This window comes from Nuphar pumila, chromosome 14 (assembly GCF_984573655.1).
Source record: "Nuphar pumila chromosome 14, dmNupPumi1.hap1.1, whole genome shotgun sequence".
NCBI classification, from domain to species: Eukaryota; Viridiplantae; Streptophyta; class Magnoliopsida; order Nymphaeales; family Nymphaeaceae; genus Nuphar; species Nuphar pumila.
The window spans coordinates 1,651,204-1,673,441 of record NC_143262.1 but is presented as its reverse complement, the minus strand read 5'-3'; the positions used below and the strand labels follow the sequence as shown (position 1 = coordinate 1,673,441).

General features: G+C 36.9%; 1 protein-coding gene across 2 annotated transcripts in view; it reads left to right on the top strand.

Annotated features, from left to right (window-relative positions):
* LOC149816029 (protein OPAQUE1-like) overlaps positions 1-22,238 on the top strand; it is a 115,075-nt gene that overhangs the window by 27,079 nt on the left and 65,758 nt on the right. For both annotated transcript variants that reach the window (XM_089987579.1, XM_089987578.1), the window contains exons 16-17: positions 92-265; positions 951-1,082. In XM_089987579.1, coding sequence (XP_089843705.1) covers positions 92-265; positions 951-1,082 — 306 coding nt within the window. The remainder of the gene's footprint in view (positions 1-91; positions 266-950; positions 1,083-22,238) is intronic.

Genomic DNA, 22,238 nt, shown 5'->3' with positions numbered 1-22,238 from the left:
TCATGTTGCTATTCAATATTGGTAAGGTATATGTTTGAAAATCTGTTGAAATGTTCATTGTGTTTTCTCACCTTTTATTTTGACATCTCAGGTGACATATCAAACTGAATATTTTCTTGATAAGAACAGAGATTATGTTGTTGTTGAGCACTGCAACTTAATGTCATCATCAAGGTGCTCTTTCATTGCTGGCCTTTTTCCTTCATTACCTGAGGAATCATCCAAGTCATCTTACAAATTTTCATCAGTGGCTACTAGATTCAAGGTATTTGCTGTACGTTCAGATTTTTATTTTCATTCCTCTTTTTGCATGTCTACTATCTACAACTGGTGCACTCATAACTATGAAATACTTGATATTTTAAAAACATCCCTTGATGCTGTTGGGTTCTGATGGAGCAGAACTTTTTATTTACTCGTTATAATGTTGCAGAGTGCTGCCCATTTGTTGTTATCATAATCAAATCATTTGTTAGTGCTGTCTTATGTCATTCTCCTAGATTTTCCCCTTCATTCCCTTCTCATGGCTTGTCACTTCATGCACAAGCACGGGTGACTTGTATTTTCTATTTTAGATATAAAATTTTCGTCATTAGTGGGTGCATTGCTTGCTACTGTCTGGAAACCATAAATTTGAGATGAAAATTTGATTATTGGTTGTTTTATCAGCAACATTCATGGATCTTTGTTTCATGAGGTGTTACTGGCTAGCTTGCATAACAGAGCTCTTGTTAAGGTTGAATTGAGTTTAAGGAATTTACTGTTTCAGGGGCTGTTTATTATGTTGTTTGTTAGATGGTTCTTATGCTGTCAGAAACTAGAAGGCCTGCATTATTTTTGGGTTCTGTTTTAGTTTGGATTTGTACTTAAGATATGTTGTCATTTGGACTTCTATCTAGGTTTTACATGTCGACATCAGTAATTTTTTCGTCTCATAAATTTTTTTGTAGCAACAACTTCAAGCACTAATGGAAACATTAAAGTCAACGGAGCCTCATTACGTCCGTTGTATTAAGCCAAACTCGTATAGTCTTCCTCAGAAATTTGAGAATCAGAGTGTATTGCATCAGTTGCGATGTGGTGTAAGTGTCCTATATGGCTTATATTCTTACTTTATGTTTTTCTTTTGTACTTTATTCTGCAATTGCATTGGGGATATCTTGGATGTGATATATGCCATATTTACCGATTTACTGCTTATGATATTTGTGATAAAATGGTTGGACTATTTTATAACTCCTTTTAATGCTTAAATCGGTTGCCACTAAGAAGACATTTCATTAGTAGATATTGATATTTTATCTTGTGAAAACATGGTCATACCTGATATTTAGTATTTAAATTCGATATCTTGACTTTTTATGTGTGGGTTTTGTATTTATGTGGTTCCTGGGGAGAGAGGTGGGGGTGGTGTATCGAGGTGTGTGTTTGCGGTTTGCATCTGTGCATACTTGGGTGCTTTTTTTTTTGTGTGTGTGTGCATGTGGGGTGGGGGGAAGGGACATGTATGTGTGTTTGTGCATGTTTTTGTGGATGCATGCATACCTCTAGCATGTCATAGGCATGTGTGATAATTTTATCTAATTGTCCAATTTTGGGCTTTTGTGTTCTCCATTATTGATAGAAACATTATGCTTATTGCATCTTCTACATGGTGTTTGTGATTTTCTGAGCTAACATTTTTGTTCATGTTATAGGTCATATTAGTAGAGGGCCTCATTTGCTTTTTCTGGCATGTTGAAACAAATTAGATGGTCGTATTGGATTTATATTCTAGTTCACAATTATGCAAACTCGATGGTTTTTTTTTTCTTATTTTAAAGTTTTATGCACGAAAGTAACAAAATAAACCATTTTTCTCAGTAAGAAAATTAATTGGGGTTAATATAATGTTTTTATCTATTTAGTAACCACGTAAAATAATGTATTTAATCCTTTTGGTTGTTGCTGCAGTGTAATATCCATGAATCACATCGATACTCTGCTTTCACGTGTATATATCTCCATCTGTACCCTTCTAGCAGAACACTGAATGAAAATAGTCTTATCTGGTGTCCTATAAACTTGTGTATGTCTGGAAGACTCATCATGTGTTGGTTGAGTGTTCTGCTTGAATTAATGGAGCCAATGGAGTTTCCCCTAATTGACATTTGATGGCTCACATGGAAATAAAATGAAAATTCAGATTTAAACACATGCATGTTCATGTCCTCACATTCATGTTGAGGTTATTGTAAATTTCACTTGTTGTATAATGGGTATTTTTGTACCCTAGTAATTGTAACAACATATATCTAATGGGAAGCCAATACCGCAGCCTCTAATTTGGGGATTCTGCATCTCTCTCGTTCTCTCCCTTCATTCTGTGTTGTCTTGTGTATGAAAGAGGAAACCTACGATTTCTATCATGGTATCAGAGCCCCAAATCCAACCTCGAGGATCGTGATCTTCTTATGAACATCCGGTAAGATTTCTTTTCCTTTCTTCTTTCCCCCTTCTCCATCTTCTTCTAAATCCAAGATCTTCTTCTCCTTACCCTTTTTTTTACTGCTGTATTGATTTCCTCCTTTATTCTCCTTGTCTTCAAATCAAACCATTCAAAATAACATGTTTCTCCTTCTTACAGAATCCAAAACATTTCTCTTCCAAAACTTAGATTTGTTTACGTTGTCATATTTCTGATTCTCTGTTTGCCTAATATTCTTCTTTTCATATTGTCATATTGCTGCACGTGATCTTACATATTAACAACTTAAATAATCACGCAAGATCGGATTTGATCTATGCGTGTTTTTCAAAGGTTGAAGAGGATCACGTCAAAGCCTTTTGCACATTGACATCACATCCGATTCAGATCCGGATGATATCCCAGATCTGTCTTGATTCACTAATATCATATTTGAATCCATTTTCTTCTTTGTTTTGTACTGCTTCTCTATATTCTCTCATATTCTGAAAGAAAACATGTTATTTTCAAAATAACGTACCCCTCTTACTGATTGAATTTTATTCAGAACAACTGCATAGTTCTGGTTTTCTGCCTCGGGTTTACCCATCGTTAAAAAAAGAAGGTAGCATCAGAATTTTCTGATATTAAATTTCTGTTCTGAATTATATTAGAATTCAATAGTAGTTGGGCCTTTGTCGTAAAGCCATTTCCTTATTTATTATTCCTTCTTGTTTTCAGTTTCAATAGAATATGGACTCATTTCTTGATTCTCAGTCAGGCCTTTCCTCAAACTTTCTTAGTCAACTCGTGTTTGAGAAACTGAACAATTCCAACTTCCTAACTTGGAAGCGATAAATCATACCATTCATAAGAAGTCAGGACCTTTTTGGACATCTGGATGGTTCTGTCTCTGTTCCTCTCGAGTTCATACCACAAGAAGAAAAGAATGATGAGGGGAGATATTTCTATTACCTATGTTAGAAATCCTGAGTACGTATCCTGGATGAAGCGAGACCAGACGTTGGTTGCTTACATCACTTCTACATTGTCACAGGAAGTGCTGGTGGCAATTTCATGACTGCTCAACAATGCAATTATGGCATCGACTAGTTCAAACATATTCTCAAGTTTCTTAGGCCAAAGTATTATTTTTAAAGAAAGAGTTTCAAATGCTGATGAAGGACTCCATGACTATTATGGAGTACTTGAACAAAATGAAGTCTATTACAGATCAATTGGCCATTGTGGGATGCACAGTTAGTGACAAAGATATGGTGCAACAAACGTTGAGTGAGCTGGGATCGGATTATCATATGATGGTTACTTCCTTATTGTGTTTGCCAGATTTACCTACATTTGAAGATCTTCGTGCCAAGCTTTTACAGTATGAGATGACCTTGAAGGGATTTTCTGAAGATACTCATGCTCATGTTGGAGTACACGAAGTTCTTGCCACAGGAGTTGCCTATGGGCGAGGACGTGGTAGGTATGATTTTCGGGAAAAAGGGGGTCAAGAAAGAAATGGACAAGGAAGTCGTGGAATATTACATACACCAAATATTCCTCCCAATGGGTAGAGGCAAAGATCAATACCGACCTATTTTCTATGCAATAAAAGAGGGCATATCAAAGCTAATTGCTGGTTTAATCCTCAAAATAGAGACAAACAACCAGAGGCACGAAAGGTGTTAGATAAATTGAAGAACAGTGGCGAGGTTAAGGAGTTGTTATTATCTGCTCTAGCTGAATTGAATTTAAAATAAAATGATCAGGGCACTTGGTATGTCGATTCTGGTGCAACCACTCATGTCACTGGTGATGCTGGTAAGTTTCTAAATCTTGTTCCTTATGCTGGTAGAAACAATATAGTCACTGGAGATGGTTCTCACCATCGCATTTCTCACATTGGAAACTCTGTCATTCCTATGTCCACTTCTTCTCTTGCTCTTTCAAATGTCATTTATACCCCGAATATCAAGAAAAATATTGTTTGTCTCTAAGCTTGTAGATGACATCAATGCTTTAGTTGAGTTTTCTCATTTTTCTGTTCGCTAAAGGAAAACGACAAGGGAATATGTACGTGTTCCAAGAGAATCCTTTCACCTTGAAGCTCACCTTATCATCTTCAGTTTCTCTTGAGAGTGTTTTTAGCCTTTCTGAATGTATTGAGTCGAATCTTTGGCATGGTCGTCTGGGTCATTGTAGTAGTCGTTTTATTGAAAAGCTTGTTTCCAGCAGTCTTATTCCCAAGTCCGGTCTAAGTTTGAATGTCAATGATGAAAAATATTCTAGTTGTCTTCAATGTAAGAGTCATGTTCTTCCATTTCATTCTATTAATAAAAGAGCTTCAAGACCGTTTGAAAATATTTGTTTTGATGTTTGGGGTCTGCTCCAGTTCCTTCCATGTCTGGAATCGGATATTATTTCATTTTTGTTGATAGTTATTCTCGATATACACGGATTTTCTTTATGAAATGTAAATATGAAACCTTCCGGTTATTTTAGAATTTTCATTCTTTTGTTCAAAATCAATTATCTGATAACATCCTTTGTTTCCAATGCGATGGAGGGGGTGAATTCTCCTTAAATGACTATTAATTTTCTCCAGACAAATGGAATAAGTAGGCTGGTGTATTAGACTGGGTACACTTGTGTTTGTACTTAAGATTTGGATCCAGACCTGGATCCAAACTCCCCTTATGTAACATGTCTAATTGATATTGGACAAACTTGTAAATGCTGTAACTTATTAGGGTTATTTGTGTCATATAGCCATGTATTAGGTCATGTACTAAGTTTTACATTATAAGTATCGAAGAGATCACGATTTTCCATAATGGAAAAGACGTGATTAGTTGCAGCCCCATTCACTTTCTCCTTTGCGGCTTCTTGTTCATCGACTCTGGACTATTCTCACATGGTATCAGAGCAGCTTTGATCCAAGGGCTGAAGGCTTCCAGCAGGTACGTTCCTAAGAGACCTAACCCTCCTTCTTATCTCTCTTCTATTCATTTGCTGTTCTGTGTCTTTAATATTTACTTCGTCTTCTATTCTTCTCCAGTTTTCTCTGGGTTACGATTTTGTTCTTCAGATCTGTAACTGAGTTGTTTTCTCTGGATTACGATTTTGCTCTTTAGTTCTGTAACCAAGTTGGGTTTGTGCTAAACTAGTTTCACGATATCTTTGCCTACTGAAACTTCTTTGGGTTTGCGTCAAATCCATTTCACGACTACCCTATTTCCTGAAACTGATTTATTCTTGCCCCAAATCAGTTTCACGTCATTTTTTTTTGCCTACTGATTTATTCTTGCCCCAAATTGTGTTGCTTTGTTTGATTCTTTTCACGTTACTCTTGCATATCGGGTTTGTCTGTTGGATCGGGTTTTGTTTTCCCAGATCTGTGCATCATATCCGATAACTGGCTAGAATCAGATCTGTAGTCTAAAAATTTCCTTTTAGATTTACCTTTCTCTATCTATCTTTTTTCCTTAACCTCGATTTTATCCTGCTGCCTTTTTACATTTGTTACTGCTGTGTGCAATCTTACGTATGCAACTTTGAAATCAGATTGGATCTGTACACCAGATCTATTATTTCTCGTTCAAGGTAAGTACTCGAGTTTAAAAAAAAAAAGAAGGAAAACCGAGACTTGTTGCATCGTGATCTGTCTGCAGATACCTTCATTCTGTTATACTGATTGCACATCTAAAAAAAAAGGGTTTAGCCATGGATTCTTCTTCTCAGTCATTTCTCTCATCTAATTTTCTCGGTCAACTCATTTCTGCAAAACTTACCAATTCCAATTTCTTGATTTGGAAAAGGCAAATTCTTCCTTTTATTAAAAGTCAAGGTCTCTCTGGACATCTCACTGGATCAATCCCAGCTCCTCCAGAATTTATCATACAGGAAGCTAAGAATGTAAATGAGGCTGATCTCATACAACAAATTCCAAATCCCCAATATGAGATTTGGATGAAGCGCGATCAAGCTGCAATTGCCTTTATCATCTCCACTATCTCTCAAGAAGTATTGCTGGGAATTCCAGATGAATGCTCAACAAAAGAATTATGGGACAGACTAGTGAAGACGTACTCTCAGATATCAGAAGCTAGAATCTCCTTTCTTCAGCGTGAATTTCAACTCCTGACTAAGGGTTCCTTGTTCGTCATGGAGTACTTGAATAAGGTTAAGATCATCAGTGATCAACTTGCAGTTGTTGGGTATGAAGTGGCAGATAAAGACAAGGTCAGACAAACCTTGAATGGATTGGGACCGGAATTTCATGTTCTCTCGACTTCCTTGTTATGCCTGTCTGATCTACCATCATTTGAAGACTTGCAAGCCAAATTACTTCAATATGAGATGACTCTGAAAGGGATGTCTCATGAGACTGGTGGACAGGTTCTTGCTACTGGGGTTTCTTTTGGCCCGGGACGTGGTGATAATAATTTTGGTGGTGGCAGAGGACGAGGACGAGGTACTCCAGGGGGACGTGGGCTATTACCTACCCCAAATGCTTCACCTCTCTATAATGTAAAAAACGTACCCACCTGTTATCTTTGCAACAAGCGATGCCACATAAAAGCCAATTGTTGGCACAATCCGCAGAACAAAGGAAAGTTCCAAAGGGGTGAGAGCTCATCAGGACGAAAGGAAAACTCTTCAAAGTTCGGTGGCGATGTGAAAGAGCTTCTTTTGGCAACACTGTCTGAACTTGATCTGAAGCGTGATGATAAAGGAGTGTGGTATATTGATTCTGGAGCAGCTACTCATGTCACAGGTAATGCGGGTAAATTCTCTACTTTAACTCCTTATTTTGGAAAAAGTAACATCGTTACTGGAGACGGGTCCCACCATCCCATCACCCACATTGGAAATGTTTCTATCCCCTTGCCTCAATCCTCACTTCATCTGTCCAATGTTCTTCATGCCCCAGATATTACAAAAAATATTGTTTCTGTTTCTAAGCTTGTTGATCATACCAATTCTTCCGTTGAATTTACTCCATCTTCTGTTTATGTCAAGGATCTACAAACGAAGGAGACGTTCGCTAGAGGGGAACGCCTGGGAAATATGTATGTCTTCCAGGAGGATCCCTCTAATTGTATTCGACCTACCTTGAAGCCATCTTCTAAGTCTATGTCATCAAAGAATATTCTTGTGTTCAATTTGCAATCTTCAAATAAATGTAATAAACCTGATTTTTGGCATCTGCGTATTGGTCATTGTGGTCGAGTCTTTGTTGAGTGACTAGTGTTTGATGGTCTTATTCCTGAGTCTAGCTTGATTTCTAGACCAAATAATAAAATGTGTTCAAGTTGTCAAATGTGTAAGAGTCATGTTCTTCCTTTTCATCCAATAAATGAGAGAGCTTCAAGGCCTTTTGAAATCGTCTGTTCCGATGTATGGGGATCGACTCCTAATCCCTCTAATTCTGGTAGCAGATATTATGCTATTTTTATTGATCATTTCTCCCGCTTCACTTGGATATATTTCATGAAGAATAAATCAGAAGTCTTCTCTATTTTTCGTTGTTTTCATGCATTTGTCAAAACTCACTTTTCTTGCAATATTTTACATTTCCAAAGTGATGGTGGGGGGAATACTCCTCCAGGGATTTTATCAATTACCTCCAAGATAATGGGATAACTCGTAGAGTATCTTGCCCGCATACGCCCCAGCAGAATGGAGTTGCAGAACGGAAACACCGTCACATTGTGGAAAGCGCTATGAGCATGATGCACGGAAGCCGTACTCCCATAGGACTCTGGTCAGAGGCTTTTCACTCTGCTGTTCACCTTATTAATCATCTGCCCATGAAGCTTTTAGAAAATACATCCCCTTATTTCATCCTATTTGGGAAACATCCTGATTATGATGAATTAAAATTTTTTGGATGCATGTGTTATGTTCATATTGACTCTTCTCTGCGAAACAAGTTTCAGGTTAAGGCATCAAAGTGTAGGTTTGTCGGATATGCAGATCATCACAAAGGGTACAAGTGTTATGATCCTAACAGCAGACACATCAAGATATCTAGGAATGTAGTTTTTGATGAAAATGATTTTGGAGAAGGAGAATATGTTTCTGCCCAAACCAATATGAATGCGCTATTTTATGATCCATGGCTCAGTGCAAAGCTATTTCCTGCAACCAACAATGAGTGTTCTTCTTCTTGTGCTCAAGGAACATCCTGTCAAGATGGAAATAGTAACATACAAGAACTTGAAATAGAACATCCTCCAGAGATTAACAAGTTTGCTGAGCAAGTTTATAGGAGAAGAGAAAGGGACTCACCCTTGACTCCGGATGATATTGAACAAGAAGAGCCTATGTCATCCAATGACATTACTTCTCCAATTTCTAATCCAGTAACCATTCCGATCAGACGATCTGAAAAAGCTCGGCATCCCATTGAAAGGTGGGTCAGTTATGAGAATTTCACCATGGATTTTCAATTGTTTTTGTCACAGATTGAGAAAGAGACTGAGCCTAGACATTTTCATCAAGCCATTAACTCCAAAAAATGGATTCAAGCTATGAATGAAGAGATGGAAGCCTTGTACCAATGTCAAACATGGACAATTGTCCCCCGACCTCCAGATAAGAATGTTGTTGGGTCACGATGGGTCTACAAAATCAAATACAAACCAGATGGGGGTGTTGAACGATACAAAGCTCGTCTTGTAGCAAAGGGATTCACCCAAGAGTTTGGACAAGACTATGATGAAACCTTTAGTCCAGTTGTCAAAATGGGCACAATTCGCATTGTTCTTTCATTGGCTGTAGATTATGGTTGGAGAATAAGTCAGCTAGATGTGAAGAATGCTTTTCTTCATAGAGATTTGAAGGAAGAAGTATACATGGAACAACCGTCAGGCTATACAGAAGGAGATTCGAAGGAGTATGTATGTAGACTAAATCGAGCACTCTATGGATTGAAACAAGCATCTCGATCTTGGTTTGAGAGTTTTTTCCTAGAAATTCAAAAACATGGTTTTTATCGATCACAATTGGATCACTCCCTTTTTATTCTTCGAGGCAAGGAGTTTACTACCTTCTTATTGATATATGTTGATGATATAATTATTACAGGAAGCGGTGAAAATCACGTTCAAGAAACTAAAGATATCCTGAGTCAAAGGTTCAAAATGAAGGACCTTGGAAACCCTCGGTACTTTCTTGGAGTAGAGGTGGATAATCAAGGAAATAAACTTACTTTGACCCAACATAAATACACCCTAGATCTGTTAGAAAAGGGTGGAATGCAAGATTGCAAGCCTCTTGCTACTCCTAGTGCGCTTAACCAGAAACTAAGTGTGCAAGATGGAGACTTGTATCATGATCCCACCAAATATCAGAGTCTAGTGGGAATGCTTCAATATCTTACCTTTACCAGGCCCGATATCACATATTCAGTCAATCAAGTTTCCTAATTCATGCATGAGCCAATGACGGGACATATGGATGCAGTAAAAGGGATACTGAGGTACTTGAAGAGTACTGTTGGAGATGGACTCTTGTACACCAAAAGCAGATCCATGAATACTGCTCATGACATCATTGCTTATTCAGATGCGGACTGGGCCGGGGATCCTGATGATCGAAAGCCAGTTTCAGGGTATTGTGTTTTCATTGGTGCCAATCTTGTTTCTTGGAGTAGCAGAAAACATAAGGCCGTGGCTAGATCTAGCACGGAAGCAGAATACAGAGCGATGACTGCTGTTACGGCAGAAGTGACATGGACTAGACATTTGTTAACAGAGTTAAAGAAGCCGATTGCTGGTTGCTTTCTTTTGTGTGACAATCAAAGTGCTATTCAAATATCTCTTAATCTTATTCATCACCGCAAGACCAAGCACATTGAGATTGATCAACATTTTATCAGACAGAAGATTGAGGAGAAAGAGATGGAGCCTCATTATATTAGAACAGAAGACCAAGTGGCCGATTTGTTCACCAAAGGACTCACAAAGTGCCTGTTTTGGTTTCTAAAAGGCAAGTTGTCCATGATTGAAAATCATGCACAACTTGAGGGAGGCTATTAGACTGGGTACACTTGTGTTTGTACTTAAGGTTTGGATCCAGACCTAGATCCAAACTCCCCTTATGTAACATGTCTAATTGATATTGGACAAACTTGTAAATGCTGCAACTTATTAGGGCTATTTGTGTCATATAGCCATGTATTAGGTCATGTATTAAGTTTTACATTATAAGTATCGAAGAGATCACGATTTTTCCATAATGGAAAAGACATGATTAGTTGCAGCCCCATTCACTTTCTCCTTTGCGGCTTCTTGTTCATCGACTCTGGACTATTCTCACAGGGTGTCTTTCCCTCATACACCTCAATAAAATGAGATTGCTGAACGGAAGCATCGCCATATTGTCGAGAGTGCAATGAGCATGATGCATGATAGTAACCTTCCTGTTACCTTCTAGACAGAGGCTTTCCATTCAACAATTCATATCATGAACCGATTGCCCATGAATATCTTGTAAAATAAGTTACCCTATTTTTCCTTACATGGTGTTCATCCAAATTATCATGATCTGCGGGTATTCAAATGTGTATATTATGTTTATGTTGACAGTTCAATGCGGCACAAGTTTCAGGATAAAGCCTTGAAGTGCAGATTTGTGAGGTATGCTGATGATTATAATTGGTACCGATGCTATGATCCTGTGAGTAAGCGTATCAAAATATCGAGGAATATTGTATTTGATGAATTGAATTTTGACCACAATGCTAACACTTCTTTTGAAATTAAAGTTTATCACCCCTGGTTGAACTCTGATCCCTTTTCTAGTATTAATGATGTTTGTCCTTCACAATGCAATCAAAGAGATGAGAGAAACATGTCTGATGCTGCACAAAGGATTCAGGAAAGTGTCACTTCAGAACCACTCTTGGCTCTCAGAAGGTATAAGGGCATTGTTTACTCTTGACGTGAGAAGGGGACCCTTCCCAACTCCGATCAGGAGATGAATTCTTCTTCTGTTTTTGTTCCATCCTCTATTCCCAGAAGATCCACTCGACCTCGACATTCTATTTATGGATGGTTTAGTTATGAGAATTTTACTATGGATTTCCAACTCTTCTTAACTTCTTTAGGCAAGGAAGATCAGCCCACAACATTTTATCAAGCAACACATTCTAAGCGATGGATTGAGGCTATGAATGAAGACATGGAGGCACTTCATGAATGTGGCACTTGGGAGATCGTTCACAGACTACATGATCGAAATATGGTTGGGTCTAGGTGGGTGTATAAAATAAAGTATAAGCCAGACGATACTATTGAGTGATATAAGGCTAGATTGGTTGCCAAGGATTTCACCCAGGAGCAAGGACAAGACTTTGATGAGACCTTCAGTTCGGTTGTAAAAATGGACACTATTCGAATTATACTATCGTTGGCCATTGAACATCAGTGGATTATTAGTCAACTGGATGTCAAAAAATGCATTCCTACATGGAACTCTGAAGGAGGAAGTGTACATGGAGAAGCCCACTGGGTACGCAAAAGGGAACTCCAAAGAATGTGTGTAGATTAAAGAGAGTTATATATGGTTTGAAACAAGCCTCTCGATCTTGGTTTGACAGTTTTTCTCTTGAAATAGAGAAATATGGCTTTAGTCGATCTCTTCTTGATCATTCTCTTTTCATATTCGAATCTAAAGCTACAGTTACCTTGTTATTGATATATGTAGATGACATAATCATTACAGCTAACTCTAATGAGCATATTGAGCGGGTCAAAGAACTCCTGAACCACATGTTCAAGAACCACAGGTTCAAGATGAAAGATCTTGGTAAACTGCGATATTTTCTTGGAGTGGAAGTTGATAGAACTATTGAAGGCATGACACTTACCCAACATAAGTATACTATTGATGTTCTCAGCAAGGCAGATATGAAAGATTGCAAGCCTCTAAGCACACCCGGTGTATTTCATTAGAAAATCAGTTCTCAAGATAGAAATTTGTATGAGGATCCTGCAGGATATCGCAGGATAGTAGGGATGCTTCAATATCTCACCTTTACTCACCCTGATATTGTCTATTCAGTCAATCAGGTATCTCAGTTCATGCATGAGCCGCATATTGGGCATATGGAAGCTGTTAAATGCATTCTTCGATATTTGAAGGGAACTATTGGGGATGATCTTTTGTACAAAAAGAGTATAGATGAACATCATATGCATGAACTTCTCGTTTACACAGATGCAGACTGGGCAGGAGATCCAGATGAGCGCAGGTCAGTCTCAGGATATTGTGTTTTCGTTGGCCTAAATCTTGTCTCTTGGAGCAGTAGGAAACAAAGGGCTATTGCCAGGTCAAGCATAGAAGACAAATATGGATCAATGGCAGCTGCTGCAGCTGAAGTAACATGGATCAAACATTTCTTGACAGATAGGAGAATCAATATCTAAATGTATTCTCTTATGTGACAATCAAAGTGCCATCAACATGTCGTTTAATCCTATCTACCACAGTCGTGCCAAGCATATTGAAATTGATCAACATTTTGTAAAACAAAAAGTCGAAGAGAAGGAAATTGAACCAAAATTTGTTCGGAATGCTGATCAAGTTGCCGACCTGTTTACAAAAGGGCTTATCAATGACATCTTTTGGATGTTAAAAGGCAAGTTGTTCATGGTTCAAAACCATTTACAACTTGAGGGAGGATGAAAAGAAGTCATCATTCATGGTTGGGTTTGGATCTTATCCAAACCCAATTCGAGTTTATTTAATTACATATTTAAGCACTTGTTTTATTAATGACATATTATAAATTTCACTTGTTGTATAATGGGTATTTTCGTACCCTAGTAATTGTAACAACATATATCTAATGGGAAGCCAATACCGCTGTAATACCTGTGATTTTTGTCAGATAAATAAACTTAAGATTTAGAGCCTTAAACTGGTACAAGGATATTTTTTAGTGTCGTATTTGTTTAATCGTATGTGCATCTCGGATATCTTGTTTGGATCTTCAATGTTGGATCCTTAATACCCTGTTCAGAACTTCAATTTTCCATTCGGATCTTAGATGGCGAATCACGAACATTTTAATTTAATAACAAATAAGGGATCTTAGGCAAATGGATTGGATCTCTGATATTGGATCCTCGATATCATGATCAAATTTGATATTGGATCCAGAATGAATAGAGTGGATCTGCGAAGTTTAAATCAAATGTTAATGAGATTTTTTTTATACTGGACCAATAACACTTTATTAGGATCTGAAATAGCCTAGGCAATGTTTGGATCCACATTACTTTGTTTGGATCCTGGACGTCGGAGATTTAAATATAGTATGGATCCAATTAAAAATTTTAACGTTTGGATTTATAATAATTTGTTGGAATCCACGATAGAGTCTTTTGGATCCATGAATATTAGTTTGGATCCATAGTATAAAGAAAACCTTGGATCCTTAGATTCAGATCTCTTGTAGGATTTATAAATAAATCGGATCCTGGATCCATCATAGTTACATGAAATTCAGGATAACGTAATAATTCAAGTTGGATCCTTCCTCAGAATTTTTAAATATTTGTATTTGTAAAATGAAAAAGAAATAAAAATAGTAATAATATATATATAGGTTAATGAATGGATCCATATGGATCCAACTTGCGGATCCACACCAGAAGAGAGACGCGGATCCAACACGCGGTTGGATCCCAGGTCTCAGACCTGGACTCGGGCCACACTCCGTGTAAAGAGGTATGTTAAAAAAAAATGAAAGAAAGTGTGGCCTGATAAAGAGGGGCGTTAGGGTTCACTCAAAACCCTAACGTTGGTTGAAGGGCGAAGGAGGGGGAATGCGCAGCCGCCGCAGGTGAGGGTAACGACCCTCCCTTTTCGGGCACCCTCCTACAAAAGGGGGTCCCCTAGTCTCTTCCTCCCACTCTCCTCTCCCTCTCTGTCTTCTCTTCTCTGCCTCCTTCTCCCTCTCGACCCAAGCTCGACAGTGGAGCAATCGACAATGGCCGACCCTCCTCTCGCGACAGCAGTCTCCGATCACGGAAACACGCCGGAAGAGGTAGGAATTTTCTGTGTTCTCCTTGTTGGGTACGTCATGGGTTGAGCCTATGGCGTGGGTTGTCTGAAAACCCCAAATCAATCGATTTGGGGATTTCGGCTGCTGTGAAGGGAACCCTAAATCCAGTTCCTCCTGTTGTCCTCAGATTTCTTTTAAACTTAATGTCATCAAAAACCCCAAATCATCGATTTGGGGGTTTCGGTTTTCTGAGTTGGAAAGGGGGGGTGGGGGGGGTCGGGTTTCGGATAGTAGGTTTTTACTGTGCTTGTTGCATATGTATTAATTTACCAGTATGCATTGGATTTGTCGTGAATCCTAAATCAAAAATTTGGGATTTAGGTTTGCCGGAAATCCCAAATCTTTGATTTGGGGATTTCGATTTTCTGATAGTAGGTTTTCCTATGGTTGCTGCTGATTGTTTGTATCAAGCATGCTCAACCCATTTGAGTGGGTTTAACCGATATAAGGGCACAATCTGGGTTCTGCATGCGTGCTTAGCACATTTGTTTTTTAAAAAATCAATATTGGAGCTTCTATTTTTGTCTAAATCGGGATTTGTAAGGGTTACTATGTTTCGTAGAATGTTAATTTCAAGCATGAAACACAGTCTTGCACAATCTCTGAATTTGATGAACCACGAAATGCCTTTTTTGCTTCTGTACACTTGTATGCTACGAAGGGTGTCTGCACAATCTCTATATGAGACGAATTATGGAATCTGTTGTTACTTTTGTGTATTCGAATGCAACCTCACCTGCTGTATGTCTGCGCAACATCTACATTTGATAAATCACGAAATATGTTAAAAAAAAGGAAGTTGAGCTTAGTTCGCTAAATGGCGATACAAATTTCTTTATAAGTGAACCTGTTATTTGATAAGATGGCCTCCTAACATTGTTTTCTTCCTCATTTAATTACGTAGAGGTTACTGGTTCTCATAGATCATTTTTTTTTGAATCTCTGGGGTTTCATTCCTCGGTTATGAGTAGGTCGTCTGTTTACAGCCTTATATGAGAATAACAGTAACTTCTGACCCTTGAAGAAAACCCAATACAAATTGCACTGACGTACACATATAGAGTCAGTTCACCTGTAATTGGTTGAACTACTTTCCAAAACTTTACAACAAAACTAGGGATTTCAGTTAATTATAAAACAACTTATGTGAATACCTTACCCTTTCTCTGTAATTCTTTTATTAGGAAGCCCTCTGTATCCTAATGGTAAGGATGAGTTAGAAATCGCGAAAAACCGCTAATAAGCTAACCAATACTAGTGAGACATTGCACAGGAACACAAATTAATAATAATGATACACTCTCCAACACTGCAGATTTTGATGATGAATTAATGACTATAACACTGTTGGAAAATGTAACTGATGTGACGATTTCTTTCCCTTAAGCCTTAAGCTGTCTTGGATTCACATATCTATGCGGATTTGGTATTCTTGTTGTTATTGATTCAATTGAAGTATTAGCTGCTGCCAAAAGCAATCTTATTAAACCCATCAAGGAACCAATACTTCAATGATTTCCCTGTTAACTATCTAACATAGATAAATTTATGTTTTATTTTGCAGGCTATCAATAATGTTAAATGTATTGAATATGAATTCGGTGGTTGTCGATTTTTATAATATGAAAGTCTGGATTTTTAATTGAGCTGCCATGTCAGAACTGATATAAGATATTTGCTCATTAGTTATCGACTTTTACCATGTGGTAGTTTGCGACTTCCAGTTCAGGATATTATGCTGCATGTAAAGTTGTTGTTCGACTGTATATTAAGTTGAAGATTAAAAATGCATTTTCAAACTGCATATGAAGTTGATGCTCAAAATGCATACTAAGCCGCATATTCAGTTGTGATTTAGCGGCATATTTGCTAGGGATCAAATGCCTATTAAGTTACTTATTCTCTATTGTTCAAATGCATGTTAAGGTGCATATTTTTCTGAAGTGCAAATGCCTAATAAACCACATATTTTTTGAAATTATCAAATGCCAACTAAGCTGCATACTTTGTGAAATGTTCAAGTGTGAATGTGTTTGGAGAAAAGCATATTGTTGTATTACCAAATCTTTGAGATTACACTGTATACTCTTTAAAGGAAACAAACAGGTCTTTGTTTGTTTGGCAAGAGTTGTCAGTACATGTCACCCTGGGTTGGGACACTGCAAGTTTAAAACCTAATGGTAGGTTGTAGCAGTTTACTATTGAAAAAAAATATAATGATGATGAATGATGATCTGGTAATTGAACTTGACTGGTTTAAAGGTACCAGGGCACTCATGCTTGACGATTTAAAGGTACCAAAGCATAATGGTTAAAGTTTTGGGTTAACATTGGCATGAGAATACCAAGTTGGGTGCTTGAGAATCTCGAGTGAATCTCTTGAGTTTGTAGACCTCATACAAATATGAAACTTAAACTTAATATTCCTGCTTGACTGGTTTAAAGGTATCGGGGCTTGTGTGCTTGACAGTTTAAAGGTACCAGAGCACTCTGAGTAGGTCTGTGCAATCAAATAGAACAAAATTGACTTGTATACCCTTGTGAGATCACAAAGGGTGGGGATCTACTACTATGGTAGTAAATTTTGGGGAAACACCTCTCTACATCGGGAAATTTAAATAAATGAAAAGATCAACCCACTCAAATTCGAGCTTACCTTGGAGAGGCTAGGTGATATGAAACTCCAGGGACATGTTTCTTGTTTCGAGCGACAATGATTCGTTCGTCCACAGTCCTCGGAGCTGGGGGACTCGGACTACCAATGTGTCCTAGGTGGTAGCTCTTTGTTCTTCTGTAGAAGTTAGGGATGCATCCTGTTTTGGTTTTGAGCCTTTTGGAGGTTCTCTCGATACCGCTCCTTTAGGATTTACAGTTTTAGTTAGAATATTCGGGTAAATAAAACACCAATGAATAATAAACCCTGAATGTTCTCTTCTGAAATGGTTGATTAAAGATAAACATTTGAATTAGACCATCTTAAGTATCATATCTGAGTAGGTAGTGTCAGATTTACAATTGTACACATAAACAATTACTTTTGACATGTGAGCATTTACTTTTAGCATGCAATGAAATATGTGGTTATGAGAGATTTACATTTTGCTAATGCTTTTACCTATTAGTTACTTTTATAACTGTGGCTGTCGTAGTGTAGATTCTATACTTGTTCTTGCACTGCTTAAAATCATACACGACACCCACATCACATACTTGACACATGATATACCTGCAAAAAAAATTACTTTGTAGTCTAATTCCTATAAATTTACCAATTTTCAGGTGAAGAATAGAGTTATAAGCGACTACGGGATGAAGTGCTGATCAAGATGCTTGATTTATTGTGTTCCCGGGACAATCTCAGATTAAATTTTAATTTATTATTATTCATATTATTTGAAACTCTGATGTCATAAATCTATTTAGAATAAAATTAAATGTTGTTGCTTGATCATTCTTGTAATGCGCTTGAATGCTTAACCCAATGAAATGGTTGTTTTTCCTGATATAAAAAAAATTCTTCAAAAAAATTTGGGTTAAATTTCGGGGCGTTACAACCGTAGCCTTCAATTTGGGGATTCTGAAGCTCTCTCATTCTCTCCCTTCATTCTGTGTTGTCTTGTGTATGAAAGAGGAAAACTACGATTTCTATCAGAGGCACCATTCAGGAGTAGTTGGTGAGAATTGTATGGTGATCATGGTTGTAAGTATCGTATCGTGACCCTTATCGGTCGGGCCCAAATTAAGACCGTATCATTGTTAAATTGTAATTCATAAGACATTGTATTATATATATATATTATATATATATAAAAGAAGATACATATAGTTCTTATATATATAATATATTTCTTTCTTGTATTAGCTGTAGGGGTATTTTAGTCATTTTTACATTTTACACATATTCATGTTTTTGAATATGATTATAATTCTCCCTTTTTAATTTATCTTATTTTTGTAATTTTTTTATTTTTATTTTTGTTCTCTTTTTATGTAATATTTCTGTACACAGTCGGTATAGTTGTACACAATTTGAAATTAGAGACGTTGGGTTGATTCCCAATAACTCTAATAAGAAAAATCTACGAAGAGCTGAGCGAAATAGAAAAGTTCCTTCTAGGTTCATTTCTTATGATTCATTCACACCTAAACATAGAGCTGACCTTAGTGCCATTCACTCATATGTAGAACCCAAAAACTTTGAAGAAGCCAAAAAAAATATTGAATGGATAGAAGATATGGAGAATGGACTTAGAGCCCTAAAAAAAGTAAAGACCTGGGAATTTCAAGACCTTCCTAAGGGTAAGAAAACCATAGGGTGTAGATGGGTGTTTAAGGTCAAAACCAAGAACGATGGATCTCTAGAAAGATATAAAGCTCGTCTAGTAGTCAAAGAATATAATCAAGAATACGAAATTGACTATGAAAAAACATTTGCCTGTGTTGCACGGATGGTTACTGTCAGATGCCTTATTATCATCGCTTTTATTAAAAAATGGAACATCTACGAAATTGATGTCAAAAACGCCTTTTTAAATGTCGATCTTAATGAAGAAGTGTATATGGATGCTCCTCTAGGAATGAAGACTCTTAAAGGAAAAGTACTTCGTCTCCAGAAAACACTTTATGGTCTAAAATAAGCCCCCAAAGCTTGGTATGACAAATTTAACTCTGTAATGTTGAAAAATGGGTTCTCCTCATGTTTTACTGACATTGCTTTATTTGTCAGAAAATTCAACGCAGGAATAGTAATATTGCATTTATATGTCGATGATATGCTAATAACTGGAAGCGATTCTAAAAGAATTAAGAGCATAAATTCTATTTTAAAGATAAATTTGAAATGTCTGACTTAGGATTTTTGACCTACTTTTTAAGAATTGAAGTTGCATATTCACATAGAGGTTATTTTCTATCTTAAACTAAACTTGCTTCTGAGATTCTTGACAGGTCAGATATTACAAAGGATAAAATTTGTGAAACTCCTGCTATAGTCGGAACCAAAATGAAAATTGATGATGGAATTCTTCTCAAGAACCCCACTCCCTACAAACAACTTGTAGTCTTGTTGATGTATCTGAGTATTACTATACCAGATGTTTCACATGCAGTTCATACTGCCAGTCAATTTCGACATGCACAAACATCCGTTCATATGAGTGCAATTCTGCAGATCATCAGATACATAAATGGATCGTTGAATAAGGGAGTATTTTTATACTCTTCTTCTGAATTAAATTTAATAGCTTATACTGACTCTGATTGGGGAGGTGATCCAAATAATCGTCACTCCACCACTGACTTTTGTGTGTTTTTAGGAGACTCACTAATCTCATGGAGATGTAAGAAATAACGAAATGTATCATTATCTTGTACCGAAGCTGAATACCGAGCCATGAAGACTACTATCATAGAGATTGTGTGGATTTATCAGCTACTAGAAGATACAGAGATTAATGTAGAAGGACCCACTAAGCTATGCTGTGATAACAAGAGTGTAATTTATATTGCCAAAACCCACACATTTTATGAGCGAACCAAACACATCGAGATGGACTGCCACTATGTTCGAGAAGCATATCTGAAAGGAGTCATAGATCTTTCATATGTAACTTCAAAATATTAACTGGCAGATTTCTTCACCAAATCGTTGTGCTCTCTGCGATTCAAGTGTCTTCTTGGCAAACTTTCGATCATTATGCTTTAAATTTGAGGGGGGGGGGGTTAAATTGCATCATTAGGCCTTCGCCGAATAAAAGATAAGATTCGGAACGAAGAGATACGTAAGAAGGTAGGTGTTGCACCCATTGAAAATAAGATGCGAGAGAATCGTTTACGGTGGTTTGGACATATTCGGCGAAGGCCTAATGATGCTCCAGTTAGAAGGTTGGAGAAATAGAAAAATATATTAGTTAAAAGAGGTCGGGGTAGGCCTAGGAAGACTTGGATGGAGATGATAGGAAAGGATATGAATGCTTTGAACCTCACCGAGGACATGGCGTTGGATAGAAATGATTGGAGGAAAAGGATTCATGTGGAAGACCCAAAATGAATTTCTTTTTTGGTTCATATCGCTGACCCCAATTGTTTTGGGATGAAGGCGTAGTTGTTGTTTGTTTGTTTGTTTATTAGCTGCAAGGGTATTTTAGTTATTTCTATATTTTACACATATTCATGTTTTTGAATATGATTGTAATTCTCGCTTTTTAATTTTTCTTATTTTTGTAATTTTTCTATTTTTATTTTTGTTCTCTTTTTATGTAATATTTCTATTGACTGTGTATAGTGTACAACCGTCAGCCACTGATTGTTGTACACAGTCTGAAATTAGAGACGTTGGGCTGATTCCCAACAGCTCTAATTTAGAGTTGTTGGGAATAGCCCAACGACTCTTTATCTTTATGTGATTGTAAGCCTTATAAATAAGGGCTATGTGAGCCCATTGTAAAGTGTAATTGAGAGAGGAGTTTTGTCTCCTCACATTTATTAAAACAGTGCATTTACTGCACTTCTTTTCTTTTGTGGAGTTTTCTATTTTTATTTTTGTTCTCTTTTGTCTCCTCGCTACGCCTCAACTGATGCTATCATTTGAAATTTCAAGTTATTTGAAAACTTGATTGTTTGCAAGGTCTTTTTACAATCATATCGTAAAATATCACAACTTTTGAATAAAATTTCATAAAATCCAAAAAAATAAAAAAAAATTGCAAAATTTCTAAAAAAGTACATCACATGAAACAACGATGATTTGCTCAAAATACAACCATAAAATTACATATAAAGCATTTATGTCTCTTTGAGTCAGTGTTGTGAAAAGCGTTGAGGCGTAGCGAGGCGCTCCACCAAAATTTGAGGTGAGGCGTAAGCCTCGAGGCGTAAAGCGTAAGCCTCAAAAAAAATTTTAACTTAAAAAAACTATAAAAAATATCTAAAATTATAAATAAATAAAAAATGCTTTATTGATGAAGCAACAACCAACAAGAAATAAAAAATCTCAAATAAATACTGAAAAAATATGAAATGAACATATAATCCAATGAATTCAGATTCATATTCAATATGATTTAACATATATAACTTGGAAACTAAGAATTTACAACTTCTTTTCTCCTTCTAATCTCTACTACAAAAATAATAAAATTTTCCAAGCCATACAAGATTTATACAATCTTGATATTGTACTTGCCAAACAATTCAAAGAGCATGGTGCTTAAACTTTTAAATGAACAAAAAAGTTATTTCAGAGTCATGCTTATGAGTCCAGGAAATATTAAAGAGTATACAACTTTTTTTTGTCTTGAATAACTCTGTTTCAAGTGAACTTGGAACTTGGAACTTGGAATCCTGTAATATGTGAGTAGTGCATGTAAAATTAAAGATTGCTAATAGGGTGCTTCGACCCACCAACTTTATTACTAATGCTGCTGAATTCACCTTCTGCGAAAAAAGTGCTCGAGCTGTTGAAACCATAAAAAGAAAACATCATGCTACCTCTACCACTAAGGTTATCTTGAAAGAAAATATTGTCGGGGTATTAAAAAAAGTGCCAGATAATTTGTGATGTAAGGCTCCAAAATCTTTTTGGGAAGGCTCGTGTTGGGCATTTTGAAATGTTAAAACTTATCGAGTCTCACATTCTTATAAAGGAGACCTCTTCTCAAGTGCCAGTGAATGAAATCCAAGGAAGAAATGTAGATGATGAGACTGCGC